General features: G+C 33.1%; 1 protein-coding gene across 1 annotated transcript; it reads left to right on the plus strand.

Annotated features, from left to right (window-relative positions):
- The first annotated feature begins 8,730 nt into the window (after positions 1-8,730).
- Positions 8,731-11,932, plus strand: LOC132058612 (receptor-like protein Cf-9 homolog). The gene is made up of 2 exons (XM_059451070.1): positions 8,731-11,551; positions 11,731-11,932. Exon 1 carries the CDS (start codon positions 8,817-8,819, stop codon positions 11,520-11,522), a length of 2,706 nt encoding a protein of 901 aa, XP_059307053.1. The 5' UTR covers positions 8,731-8,816; the 3' UTR covers positions 11,523-11,551; positions 11,731-11,932.
- The last annotated feature ends 3,774 nt before the right edge of the window (positions 11,933-15,706 follow it).

Consider the following 15,706-nt stretch of genomic DNA (forward strand, 5'->3'; position numbering starts at 1 on the left):
TATACCTATCCTTATGTTTCTAGTGCCCTTACCACAAAGAAAGTCCTAATTTGCACACATTTGAAGTATTTTGATTTTAGGATATTTTCAGAAGCATACTCCCACTCAAAAGGATATTCAAAGCATGCGATTGAGATACCATATGCTTGGCCTTTATGTAAGTCTCCATTAATGTTAGAACACTTGGAATAGGATCATGTAGGGCTTGTTCTTTGGCTTGTAACGTAGGCTTGGGGGTGGGTAAGATTCTTATTTGGATGAAAAGTGACTAATCCTCCCTTGAGTGCTACACTGTGCCTGTGCTTTTGGCATTTGTTGTGCTTTAATGCTTGATCTTCTTTGATTCATTGTCCTTTATTTTGCATTTTTCTTCAACTTCTTTGAATCTTTATTTATTAGAGCATTTTCCTTTTTCCGGAGTTTTTCCCATTTCTTCTGAAGTTTCCCCTTTTTGTTGGAGTGTTTCTTGAAGTTTTTGTTGGTTTATTTTCTCCTTGTCCTTGACTTTGCGGGGCTTTTTGGCTCCTTCTCTTTTTCTTTTCTTTTAGAAGTCGTCCTGTGTGTATTTGACTTTTTGGACTTTGCATCTTTTGCTTTTTACATTGGCAATTTCCGCTTGAATTTTCGTCTGCACATATTCAGTGTGCTCAAGGAAGTCGGGCCAAGAGAGGGATAGTGCATATAACACTCAGAAAGGTATAGGCTGAGATAGGATTGTCTAAAGAAAAGGCTTCAGGCTCAAAAGGGAAATGCTAGGGATAATATCATTTGGTAGGCTTGAAAGGCGCAATCGGATAAAAAAAGGCCTACGGTCCTTTCCCGAACCAAGTGTAACTAAGGATTTCGCCTCAACAAACATTCAGGCCAAGTTCTAGATCAACAACGCAATGCAATTGAATTTTCAATCTAAAGCTTATGACACAATGCACATGAAACAATGAGGTTGGTTTCGTTCTTATCTTTAGATGCATACAAGAGAACTTTTCAAGTGTCACTAAGGTCGAATAAGAGGTACCAAAAGAATCTATGGTTTACCGTGAAGTCGGTCATCTATTATCATACCAGTTCAAACACTTGTTTCTTTTTTATGCACACTCCTAACTATGATGGTACCAACCAAGTCAAGGATTTGAAACTTTTTTTAATTTTATTTTTTATGCATGTATTTTTATTTTATTTTTTTAATAGAAGGAATATTCATTTTTTTTTTTTAAATAAGTGATACCGAACCCAAAAAGGGCTGCCTACGTATCTCATCGAGATGAGAATCAGGTGTGCGTAGTTCGTGAGAATAGGGTATAAAATGCATGATTAAAAAAATTGTCTATTGAAGAAATTTAAAATCAAGAATATCAAAGATATTTATAGAATTGAAAATATGTACAAAAAGTAATGGAATATATAGACAAACTTGGAAGAAGTTACTGAATTGAATATATATACAAAAATTAATGCAATGATATAGATAAACTCGGAGAGGACGTCTTATAAATTCGGGGTCTGCCGACATCTCTAAGAGGGTATTCCTACAAAATTATGACAATCTTGTTAAAACAACAAATTAATGAATCAGAGCAAGGCCAAGAATTGAAAAGTGAGGATGCATAGCCAAAGGATGCTCCCCATTATTTTCGGGGACTGTATGGGGTCTCCCGATTGTTTTCAGGGACCAGGTATTGATCTCTCAATTGCCTTTGGGGGACATATTATTGTTCCTCCCGTATTCAGGGGAAATTATTTGGTTTTCGAAGGCGCTATTGGTTCGGGCAGACTCAGACTCTAAGCTTGTTGTCCTTCATTTTGTATAAGTTTTGAGCTTTTTGCCTGATATCCCTCGAAAAAGTCCATGCAAAAGAAAAGGCCTGACTTGTATTGAACCATTAAATTTTGAAAAAAAAAAACACTCAAACTCACATACCATAGTTCTGTGGCCTACGACATTTAGGAGGTGTGAAGAAAGACTTATGTCCCGAATTTCGAGACTAAAGTCGGGTGGAAGTTTTAGAAAGGCTGGCATTGCTATTAATGGGAGCTAGACTTGAGAGATAATTAATTGATGCATTTGAAGACATTTGAAAGGTTGAGTGTGTCATTGAACTACTTCAAAAGAAGTTGCCCCAATTTAAATTCACGGGAATTTATTTTTGAAATAGTGGAAAAACCGCACCCTTGTGTAGGATTGCCTACGTATCTTGCCAGGACAAGAATCAGGTCAAAACGTAGTTCGGGAGATAGTTAGAATTGAAAGAGAATATATGAGGTATGTATGATTGTTCTTGGCATGCTATAATGGGAGTTTTGGGTGAATGGAGACTTAACTTTGAACAATAAATGAAAAACAACACAGTGAATGGATGAATCCTAAAAGATGAAAACTTGCGAAAGTATGAGAAACAATGAAAAAGAATATCTCATCGAGGTTGGAGGAAATAAGAAAAAAATTGTGAAATGGTAGAGTTCTAGCGATGACATGATTATGGTTGATGGTCCTAAAACTCGAAGATGAGTTTGAGCATTTTACAAAATTTAGGATTCAACACAAGTCAACCAAAAATCGTTGGATAAAGTGACTAAGATAGTGGGAAAAAAAAAAACCACAATATGTATTCAATAGACAATTTTTTTTAAAAAAAAATTGTATAACAAATAAAGAGTAAATAGAAAATGAAAAGAATGTTCTGAGTAAAAGGTTAAAATTAAATCTAGCTAACCAACTGCAAAATTGAATGTACAGTAACGTAGGAATTCTAAGAGTAGTTTTATCTAGACACAAGGTTTCCGAGCGGACTACTCGAGTGAGAAGGCCACGCGGTCACACTAAAAATCCGGACATCCCGCGTATATGCCAACTCTCCTAAAATTTGAAATTTTGAAAGAAGTTTGCGGGTGCGCAAAACACACCTCGCGTGCATGTGTGATAGTGTGAGTTTTCCAAGAGTGGAAGGAGTGAAACGCAATGGCAATTTATATAAGGCGGTAACATCTATGAATACTAACATGAAAGCACAAAGAGATAGCAATTAAAGAGACATAGTAAAAGAAAGATGCATAATTTATAATAACATAAAAAAAATATATATATATATAGTAAAGTAAAACTTGTTAGTCAATAAAGGATAGTGATAAAGTGTATGAAAAAAAAAAATAGTAGATATGTACTTAAGCAAATAAGGGAACAAAGAAAAGGATAACCATGACGACTAAAATAAATACAGGCAAGTAAACAAATAAACAAATACTGAAATAAACACAAAATCCCTCCAATAACAAATTGAGTCCATTGTGGTTAGAATATGCAGATCCCCAACGGAGCCACCATGTTGTTGCACCTTATTTTTACCAAGGCTAAACAAAGTACAACTTATGGGGCTTTAGCAGGATTAATTATGTACAGAGTCGCCACCTAGCATTTAAGGTATACTAGGATACCTCTAAACTATTAATATATGTGACTTAAAAATAGTCCGCAAAAACAAGTGAGATTCTGGGTAAGGGTTCAAATTATTCCGAAGGGAAGGTGTTAAGCATCCCTCAAAATCCACAAAATATGGTTCCCGACTGGACCTGATTTGATTACATGAGGGTTGTGTAAAAATGATTGGTTATTATGTACAAAGAATTATAAAATGTTCGAACAAAGAATAATGAATGTGAATGCTATGTACTAAAATGTGAATATTTGTGCATGTATGAAAATATATATAACAAGATAGAAAAGTAAAGTATAAAAATTATTGTATTTATGAACTTATATAAGAATAATTTTTGAGTTTTTAAAAGAATTAGAATTCAAAATATATAAGAAAAAGCCCATAAAGAATGACTTAAAGAATGAAAGTTGATCTATAAAGGATAAGTTGCCACTGAAACATTTAATTGAAAAATAAATAAAGTATAGAAAGAAGGGGAGTAAAATGTCTAACAATATTAGCTAATAAAATTAATTATTAATGGACTGAAGAATGAATGTAAAATAAAAGATTTAAAAAAATGACTGAATGTAATGATTTTTTTTTTTTTTTTTTTTTTTTTGGTTTTCAAGGGACATGAGCGCTCAAAAGATATTTACAAATGTTTATAGAATTAATTTAAAAGACTGATTTTAGTAAACAAACATAAGATACGCAATGTCAAGAATATTAACAAATATGAGTGCAGTTTTATGAATAAGATGTGATATAAGGAAAGCATACAAGTGAAATAAAATAATAACGACCTAATGTTAATTTGCCTAGAACACGTAGTGAACTTTAAATAAAAAAACGTGTAACATTAATAAATAAATACCACCAACCGGCACCCCCCCCCCCCCCCCAAAAAAAATAAAGTTTCACTATATTTTATGCTTTGTATAATTTTAAGAACATAAAAGTAAATACAGATAGAAATCCGAAAAGATCTTGGAGAGTCGTCTTCCGGAAGTAACTCTGGATACCTGCATAAAACTTAATAAAAATGTTAGTAATGGATAAATATTTTACTAAATGAATTAAAGAAACAACAATAAATATATATTGCAATTTAAAATTTAAAAAAAAAAACCGTCTTATGTGCAGGGAAGGCCTCGAAAATCGACGGAAATTTTTTCATCGGCCAAAATATATTATTTGTTTTTTTAACTCACAAAAGAAAAGCAATTAGTAGAAAATTGATGAACAAACACCCAAAATGAAATAAAACAGTCCATCAACCCAGCATAGTTCACCGGAGATTGAGGTTTTTTTTCTTCAATAAGGTAGTGGCGTGAGAGCTCCTTGAGCAACGATAAATGGGGGTTGGAAGAGGTGAGCAAATAAAAAGGAGAAATAGTTTCTCTCAGAATCAAAGAGATGAGAGGAGTTTGTGGGTATGAGAAAGGGAGAAAAGTGAGAAAGTCTTCTTCTTCTTTTTTTTCTAAAGAAAGAGGCACGAAAGAGTTTAAAAAGAAAGATCAGGAAAGTCTTCAAAGTTACGTAAGAGGAAAAAAAAAGTTAGAAGCAAAAGTCTTCAAAATTAGAAAAAGAGTGTGGAGAAGTTTGAAAAGGAAGGTGTAGGTAAAGAAAAACAGATATGTGCAAAAGTGGCTTTGAAAAAAGCCAAAATTAAAGGAACATGTTTCCCTTTTTCTTGGGAGTAAGAATTGGGATGTGATTTGATATCACGGATAATTTAACCAAAAATGTCGGAATTAATTGTGTTTGCGATAAACTCTTCCGATTTTTCGTACTGACGAACTGTATTAAATTATAACTAAACACATATAAGAAATGTAAGTATTAATATGCAATTAAAATATGTAAATAAATATGTGATTGTTATTTACAAAATATATTGTGTTGTAAAGAAATTTAAAAAACCTAGTTATTTACTGAAATAAAATTGCAGTGTTGCGCCGTGTATGTGCAGATGATTGTGAAAAAGTAAAGATTATTGAAATTAATTTAAATGACAATAAATTGATAAAAATTCTAATATTTGCATAAATATGGATAATTATCAATAAATTGTGTTAAAATTAAAAAAAATGTGTAAAAAGTTGTATTTTGTGCCATTTAACGATTGGGATCACTGCGACGGTAATTTCAAGAACGATGAGCCAAAATTGGGTGTCAACAAGGGGTATATATACACCACTTTTTTAACGGGAGGCATAGCTGCTCTAAATCGCAAAGTTGAGGAGTATATTTGCACCTTTGCCCTTTATATAATAAAGTGAAACTCAAAGGGAAAAAGTACAAGCAAGAAGGGTTAGGCCTTACCTTACTAATCCTATTAAGGCGTAAAAAACCTCTACTAATTAACATGCATGTAAAAAATAAGAAGAAAAAAGAACTAAATATTCTATGATCACCGCAAAGTTTATAACACACTTTATGATGATATTACAAATGATAATACTTAATGACATGTCTATGTTATTTCTATGTTCACCTTTTAGCTTTATTTTGTGACATGTCTCTCATTTGCGTTTAGACATTTTTTTCATTCGTGACTTGACAAGGTTTTATATAAATAATTGAGTTTTATTAGGTTGATATTTTTCCCCCCAAGTTCATAGTTTCAACTCGGAATGTCTCATTACATAACTCCAAAAGGAAGACAATGGCTCACGGAAATAACCTTATTTAGATAGTTTCTTTTGTGAATTATTTCAAAACAATTCAAAATCATATACAAGTAACTAATCATATAGCTCATTGAGTAACTGATCTATTAAGAATTAGAACAGGAAAATATAACGAATCAAAACCTGAATTCTTATAAATATCTTGTCTTCACCAGAGGAGCCTGATCGTGATTGAGCATTGAGATGTGGATGGCTCCATTTTTACCAAGTCGATCCCACGTCTGTCTACAAAACAAATTAGAGTTTTTTGGAGATCTTTCCGACTCTAGCGTTAACAAAAATTAGAACGATGATAAAAATTCTCAGAGGGACTCCAATGTAACACATCGAGTGATCAGGTTGTAGTCTCATACAAGTGACAGCTTCACCAGAGACATCAACCAAACTATTTCTTTGCAGCCTTGGCATCATAGTCCAATGAGAAGACAAAGAGCAACGAGGAAGCACCACCAGATGCAAGATTGCCAGCAAACCACTTCAGCTATAACTGATTTTCTCATTTCTCATCCATACTATTCCCAATACAACACGCCCTCATTTCTCATCCATAATATTCCCAATACAACACGCCGTCATAACAATACATACAACTATAATTTCGTCAAATGGTAAAGATCAAATTTCTTGAATTTCAGCATTACCAGAAAAGGTGATCTGTTTGAAGCCTTAAAATTCCTCAATGTACAGTTGAATACCATCTTCGCGATGCAATAAGCTAATTAATATGGTATGCCCTTAGAAGCACATAATATGAACATGAAAATATCATAGCTAGTTTTCACATAAACTAAAAAGCACAACCTTCAAATAAAAACATAATTCACCATTGGACGGTTCAATTCAAAGGCAACCACAACTTTTATCTAACAATAGAAGTTCGAATTTTCGGATAAGTACAGTCGGAAAAACTGACGTGGTAATGCAGGGAGGGGATGATTTATACATTGAACATTGAGAAATTTGTGCTAATTTATTTCATTTTCCTAAAATTAAAGAAGCATATGGGATAATTATTTCCTCTAGTTTCTTCGCTTTGATTGTCACTATCTTAGCACCTATAATTCTCTGTATAGACTCAATAGTCTGTGAACACACAACTAAAAAATCACTATTTTCCCACTGATTTCCCAATGAAAATTTTTTAATTGCTATTTCCCACTGAATGTTAGTGGAAAAAAATCTAAATAGTAGAGTTTTCACACGGAAACATTAGGAAGTTTCTTACCGTTTCAATGGGAACATGTTTCCTACCATGCGTTTTCCCAGTGAAATTGTTCGGTGAGAATGAAGTGGCAAAATCATGTTTTATAGCACAAATTTCCCATTGAATGTCGGTGGGAAAAACTTCTTTTTCTAGTAGTGACAATTTGTGTTCCACTAAAATAAATTGAGATATTTATTTACACTATCTTCTAGTAAAAACTTTACTTTTTGATTGTTCAATATAGTAGAAGAATAAAAAGAAGACGACTCGAACGGACAACTTGTTTGACTCTCGAAACTCGAATGGTGCCACATAAGATGTGATGGAGGGCATAATGAAAATAGATGTTTTAATCTTCATATTGTGAAACTACTTTTTTTTTTTTTTTTTTTTTTTTGGACGAAAAAAGTATTATTTTGTGTATTGATTGTTTTTTTCTACTTTTTAAAAAAAGGTCATGCGTTTGGACAAGAAAAACAATAAAAAAGCAACAAAAATGAAACAATTAGTTTGTTAGACAACTAGAGCCAAATTTGATATTATCCTGGCAAGACTTGTGCATTGACTTGAGAATGACAATAATGGAATTGATTTGATAATTTGATACGAAGGCAGCAGTCCTTTTCCTTACCTAATTTCTCTTTGATTCTATCTTGTTATATTGAAGCCGAAGAGTTTCTTGATTGGAGAGGTGTTCACAAAGGACAAATTGTTTTTCGTTAGACAAATACAAAAGAAGACAGATGGGCAGACACATTTGAAAGCAAAGTTTTCCTACTTATTTCGGATATTGGTAATGATATGTTGCTTAACTCTAGCTTTAATATTTTATCTCCTTTACTGTTACCCTGGATCTATGTTGCTCGGACTCGGTGTCGAGTGTTGGATACGGGTACGGATCTAGAGGTCGGATTCGGCATAATCTAAATTTTAGGATTCGGGGGTACGGATCTAGGTGCGGATACGGGTGCGGGGATTCGGCTAAATTTAAAATAATTCAAAATTATAAGAAAAATAACTAAATCTATGCCTAGAAATAAAAAACAAAAATAATTTTTTATAGTTATGTTTCATTTATAATTAAATATTAATTTTTAATTAACTTAAAACTCTTTTAGATACAATAAGTGTCCACTCTTCAAGAGCTCTCCGTTTCTTTCTATTTGGCCTCAAATTTTTTCTCAGATTGGTCCATGGATTTGGTCAAAGTATCCAATGTCGTTTGACCAGATCCGACACGAATCCGGTGTCGGTGTCGGTGTCGGTGTCGTGTCGTGTCGGACACGGGTGCGGCAGCAAAAGTGAAGGGTCCGAACAACATAGCCCTGGATATTAGATTGACAGTTGTTGTACAATTTTCTTAAGGGTCCACCAGACCTACTCCTTAATCAAAACAAATTTGCTTCATTGACTTGGAAGACTTGTAATGATTTAGTGTACAATATAAAGCTTACCCTGCACCAAGTTCATAACCAAATTAATCAACTCAAAATTGTTTAGCAATATATGATGATGGTTCCCAAAATATTCTCTCTGCTTCAGTTCTTCACTCTCTTATATCTCCGTACAGAAACTTTTGCTTCCACGGAAGAAGAAACTGCTCTCCTAAAATGGAAAGCAACTTTACAAAACCAGAATAATTCCTTATTGGCTTCATGGAGACCAAGTTCTAATGCATGCGGGGATTGGCACGGAGTTATATGCTTTAATGGTAGGGTAAACGGGCTGAATATTACAAACGCTAGTATCATTGGTACCCTCTATGATTTTCCATTTTCATCTCTCCCTTTTCTTGAGTATCTTGATCTTACGATGAACAATTTCTATGGGACCATCCCAGCTGAGATTGGTAATCTCACTAATCTTATCTATCTCGACTTGCGCATCAATAAGATTTCAGGCACAATCCCACCACAAATAGGCTCACTAGCCAAGCTTCAGACCCTCCGCATATTTAACAACCATTTAAATGGTTCCATTCCTTCAGAAATAGGTAACCTAAGGTCTCTTACTACGCTATCTTTGGGTACTAACTTTCTTAATAGTTCTATCCCTATTTCATTAGGGAACTTGACCAATTTGTCTTTTCTATATCTTTATAGAAATCAGCTTTCTGGCTCCATTCCTAAAGAAATAGGTTATCTAAGGTCTCTTACTAGGCTAGATATGCGTACTAACTCACTTAATGGTTCTATCCCTGCTTCATTGGGGAATTTGAACAACTTGACCTATTTGCATCTTTTTGATAATCACCTTTCTGGCTCTATTCCTAAACAAATAGGTTACCTAAGGTCTTTGACTACACTATCTTTGGGTTCTAACTCTCTTAATGGCTCTATTCCTGCTTCATTCGTGAATTTGAATAACTTGTCACTTTTGTATCTTTATAAAAATCAGTTTTCTGGCTCCATTCCTGAAGAAATAGGCTACATAACGTCTCTTACTGAGCTAGATTTGAGCACCAACTCTTTTAGTGGTTCTATTCCTGCTTCGTTGGGGAATTTGAACAACTTGTCTCTTTTGTATCTTTATGATAATCACCTTTCTGGCTCAATTCCTGAAGAAATATGTTACCTAACGTCTCTTACTGAGCTAGATTTGAGTAATAACTCTCTTGGTGGTTCTATTCCCGCTTTATTAGGGAATTTGAACAACTTGTCGCATTTGTATCTTTATAATAATCACCTTTCTGGCTCTATTCCCGAAGAAATAAGTTACATAACGTCTCTTACTAAGCTAGATGTGAGCAATAACTCTCTTAATGGTTCTATTCCTTCTTTATTGGGGAATTTGAACAACTTGTCTCTTTTGTATCTCTATGATAATCACCTTTCTGGACCCATTCCTCAAGACATAGTTTACCTAAGGTTTCTTTCTAAGGTAGATTTGGCTACTAACTATCTTAATGGTTCTATTCCTGCTTCGTTGGGGAATTTGAACAACTTGTACCTTTTGTATCTTAATGATAATCACCTTTCTGGCTCCATTCCTTCATCTATTTGCAATTTAACATCACTACGAATTCTAGATTTATCGAGAAACAATCTTAAGGGAGAAATTCCGCAATGTTTTGGCGACATGAGTGATTACCTTGAGGTTTTGGATATGCAGCACAACAATCTCTCAGGGACTGTTCCAACAACTTTTAGCATTGGAAGTGTACTCAGAAGCTTCAACTTGCATGGCAATGAACTAGAGGGGAAAATTCCCGTATCTTTGGCCAATTGCAAAGAGTTGGAAGTTCTTGATTTAGGAGACAATCATCTCATAGACACATTCCCGATGTGGTTAGGAACTCTTCCAAAGCTACAAGTTTTAAGCTTGAGATCAAATAAATTGCACGGACCCATTATAACTTCAAGGAATGAAAGCATGTTTGTTGAGCTTCGCATCATCGATCTCTCTTGCAATGACTTTTCGGGAAACTTACCGACGAGTTTGTTTCAACATTTGAAAGGCATGAGGACAATTGATCAAATGAAGTCATCAAGCTATATCAGAGATGGATATTACCACGATTCTACAACTATAGCAACCAAAGGTCTAGAGCTTGAACTTGTCAGAATTTTGACTGTTTACACCGCTATTGATATTTCAAGTAACAGATTTGGAGGACATATTTCAAGTATTATGGGAGATCTTATTGCACTTCGGGTGTTAAATTTATCTCATAATGAATTTCAAGGTCATATACCACCATCACTTGGAAATTTATCTGTAGTTGAATCATTGGACCTTTCATGTAACCAGCTTTCGGGAGAGATACCACAACAACTTTCTTCTCTTACTTTTCTTGCATTCTTAAATCTCTCCCATAATTATCTCCAAGGGTGCATTCCTCAAGGACCTCAGTTTGCTACATTCCAAAAGAACTCATATGAAGGTAATGATGGATTACGTGGATTTCCAGTTTCAAAAAGTTGTGGCAATGATTGGTTACCAGAGACAAATTATACCGGATCTGTTCTAGATGATCAAGAAAGCAACTCTGAATTTTGGAAAGATTTTTGGAAAGCTGCTCTTATGGGCTATGGAAGTGGACTGTGTATTGGATTATCCATAATATATTTCATGATTTCAACTGGAAATCTGAAATGGCTTGCAAGAATCATTGAAGAACTGGAGCACAAAATTATTATGCGAAGGAGAAAGGTGCAGCAAAGTCAAAGGAATAGCAAAAGAAGAAATAACCCCATGCAGTCAAGTTACTAATCGAGCGAAATTTGATTTCAGAACTTCAGGTATTCAAGTTAATATCTATGTTGATCCTTTATTTTCATACTTTTAAATTGCTACTTCAGACTTAATTAGATAAAAGTCCGATTGTAGTTAGATTTCAGTGTAAATTAAAAGTAAGACTTAACCTTTTTTTGTGTAAAAATTAAAATCAGATAGTAAATAAATAAATTTGAACATGCAGGTGCTTCGAGGAGCATTTGGTGGAATGGTCAACGGATATGCAATGATACAAGATGCTGGATTTGAGTTTTAATTTCTTTTTAGATTTATATATAAGTAAGATTTTTCTTCTTCCTTTCATTAACTTGGGAAAACGTAACTTTATGAATTTTGTGTGTAAGATTTTAATGTATTGAATGAAGTATGCATTTTTTGGATCCCTAGCTGCTTACTGTATATGTATGTAACTTACAAATTAATATAGTGTATTATAGACCAATATTACTCACTTCAAGGAATCTAAAAGGGACTTATAGCCTGTTTGGCCAAGCTTATTTTTCCCTCAAAAGTACTTATTTTTTCAATAAGTGCTTAGTTAAAAAAAAAGTGAGGTGTTTGGCCAAGCTTTTAGGAGAAAATAAGTGCTTTTTAAGAATGACAATAATTTTTAGAAATTTAAAAATAACTTTTGCCCAAAAGCACATTTTTGAAAAGTACTTTTGAGAAAAATACGATTAGAAGTACTTTTAAAAGCCAAACACTAATTCTTTCTCAAAAGTACTTTTTAAATTAATTGGCCAAACACAAACTGCTTTTAGCCAAAAGTACTTTTTAAAATAACCTGTTTTTAGAAGCTTGGCCAAACAGGCTATTAATCATATTATAAAAGTGAGAAGCTCCTACCTTCAAAGTTAAATTACGATTTTGCCTCTAATTTAAATCAAAAGGTAATAAAACATCTAATATATTAATTTTAAATAGTATTATAATTTAATTACATGAAGGATCAACTATACACGTTCACGAGGAGTATTTAATTTTCATCAGCATTGCATCAAATCCTAATTAAATACTAATATTTAAATTAGCTAAACAATGCATTGAGTTCTTTGGTTATCTTGAAATTAGCTAAACAATGCATTGAGTTCTTTGTGAAATAAGTTGGTTATCTTGAATTTTATTTGGACCCTCTTATGCCTTTTATTTGGACCCTCTCATGCCTTAAGGCAAACTTTTACCCAAAAATTGGCCTTAAAAGAACCTCTGTCTTAGCCCTTAAGGCCTAACTTTTGAATATATATATATGTATGCAGAGTTTAAAACCCAACTTATGCCCTGCGAATCCCAACTTATGTCTTGCGATTATTTTTAAATTTTTGACTGAGTGGGAGTTCGAACCCGAAACCAAGAGGCTTTTAGAAAAACTAAAGACAACTGATTTGAGGGGTAAATTAAAGACCACCCCCAGAAGGCCAATCCTGCAAATTGCCCAATACTTTTCAAAGCGGAACTAGGTTATTGGGCCTCTGATGAAAAACAACAAAGGCCCAAATTTCTTCTCATGGGCTGCAAAACATAATAGTCAAGGCCCGAACCTTGTATGTGTGATAAGAAGAGGTCATTTGCACTTTTGTCCCTACTTTGTGATAGTCTTCAGTTTTGTCCTTCATCTGGTCTTTCATCTTTGCCCTTCAAAATGAAACTTGTGCCTAGAGCGGTATAATTTACGCATCATAATATTCACAAGTTATGTCAGCACTCTTAAAGAACTTAATGCCCTGTTAGCATAAGTTCGATTTCGAAGGACAAATTTAAATAACACCCATTTGAAGGGAAAAAAATGTAAGACCAGTCCATTTGAAGAACAAACCGTGCAATTAATTCGTGATAAGAAGTTCAGTAGACATATATACAAATCATATTTAAAATTCAATTAAAAATTAACACTTGAGATCTCTATCCTAGAATTCAAAACCTATAAAGTTCAAATTTTAGATCCCTGTAATACTTCTTGATGGGCTACTTATAAACTCCCCCTTTTTCATGAAAATGGTTAGTAACTTAGTATTAAATATAAAAGGGATAAGGCACCATTACCCCCCTGAACTATACCCGAATTTGCTACGACACACCTTACCCTTCCCTAGGCCCTATTACCCCCCTAAACTTATTTAAAACGGAATAATTACCCTGCTAAATGCCGATGTGGCAAAGAGAGTGTGTTTACTCTCTTTGAGAAGTGAAAACATAAAAAAGGGAAAACTTAATTTTTTTTTCTTAAAAATGCATTTTCTTAAAAATTTGAAAATAAATCTAGTCTTCCACATTTAGTTTTAAAAAACGGGTTTTCCACATGTTAAGAAAATAATTAATTTTTCAAAATTTTATAAAAATTCAGTTTTTTTCACATTTTGGCAAGAAAAACACTTTTCCGGATTTTATTTGAAAAATAAAAGTGTCCTAAGAAAATGAAATCATGAAAATCAAGATTTTTTAAGACATTTTAAAAAAATAATCAAGTTTTCCATATTTTTAACAAATCCATTTTTCCATATTTAAAAAAAAAAAAATCATTTTTCAGTTTTTTTTTCTTTTTCAAAAACGGGTTTTAAAAAAAAAAAACAAATTTTCAATTTTTTTTTTTAAAAAGGGTTTTAAAAATCCTTTTTAAAAGAAAATTCGGCTTTTAATCCATGTTTTTAGTTTTTTTTTTTTTTAAAATGGGTTTAAAAAAATCAAATTTTCAAATTAAAAAAAAAAAGACGGGTTTTAAAACTCATTTTTTTTTTTAATGAAAATTCGAGTTTTTTATTTTTATTTTAAAAAAAAATTGACACGTAAGTGAAAAAAAATTAAAAAAAAAAAAAAAAAGAAAACAAATAAATACACGTAAGGAGAGTGTATGTCACTCTCATATGAAGTGGACATCAGCGTTTAGGGGTAATTATTCCGTTTTAAATAAGTTTAGGGGGGTAATAGGACCCTGGGAAAGGTAAGGTGTGTCGTAGCAAATTCGGGTATAGTTCAGGGGGGTAACGGTGCCTTATCCCAAAAAGAACTGTAAACAAAATCCCACGAGAAAAGTTCAAAAGAATGGGCCCTTTCGGGCTACCAAGATACCACTCAGCTCTGAATCTATTGAGATATCCATAAACGGCCGATTTACATAAGTGTCCAGATTCAGGTCATTATTTAGATTTTGTTCCTATTTTAAAATTATGCAAGTATAGCCATTAACGGCCGATTTGTTCCTATTTTTTAAAATTATGCAAGTATAGCCATTAACGGCCGATTTACACAAATGTCCATTTTAGGTCATCATTTAGATTTTGCTCCTATTTTTAAAAATTATGCAAATATAGGCGTTGAAAATTACACTTTCAGATAATGTTAGGTTTGGTATATGTTTGTTCATATGTTTCTCAATTTTAATGTCTAAACATTAGCTGTCTAGAGTTTGGTAACTTACAAAATTTTAGACTATGGTCTAATATTTTCTCATATAATGTTCAGTTTGCTCAAAAATGATCTTTGACCCTAGTCTTAAAGTTCTATAAGTTGAGAAATAAATAAAAAGAGGGTCATTTACTGAATAACTGTCCAAAAAGAGAGAATTAGTGAATTTTTTTTTCTCCATTAACTATGTTAGCCAAAGATATATAAGATTGGAGATTTCTATATGTTGGCCTGAACTGAATAGTCTTAAATTCAGTTCATAACTTGATACCCAAGAGAAAATTCAGTGTATAATTTGAAACGTTAAGTCTTTCACCCAAACCACAAAACTAAAATTCAGTTTTAATGCAAGATATAAGTCAAAATATTTAATCAAAATATTCAGTCGATGTGAGCCTTTAACGTCTCTTACCCCGACGCTCTCCCTTCTAGTATGCATAAGACTGGACATATGAAACATAAATAACATGGGGCCAATTATTGGGTAACCCACCATCAAAATTAAGAGGAAAAAACTTTAACTTTGACTTAATTTAACCCCACTAAATTAGTTCGTGAGGTGATATATGTCCAACACTAAACATATATACTAGATTCATATATGTCCTTAACTAATGTAACGTGAGACTTATCAATCAAATGAATGGTAAAGTGGTGGGTATTTCCCCCCTCCAAAATTAGTTTGGATGTAGAAAAAGCATGTAAAAGAGTACTCTACATAAACGACTTAGATAATTCTGGAACAAGTGCCGTGATTTATT

Source organism: Lycium ferocissimum, chromosome 1 (genome assembly GCF_029784015.1).
Source record: "Lycium ferocissimum isolate CSIRO_LF1 chromosome 1, AGI_CSIRO_Lferr_CH_V1, whole genome shotgun sequence".
Classification (NCBI taxonomy): domain Eukaryota; kingdom Viridiplantae; phylum Streptophyta; class Magnoliopsida; order Solanales; family Solanaceae; genus Lycium; species Lycium ferocissimum.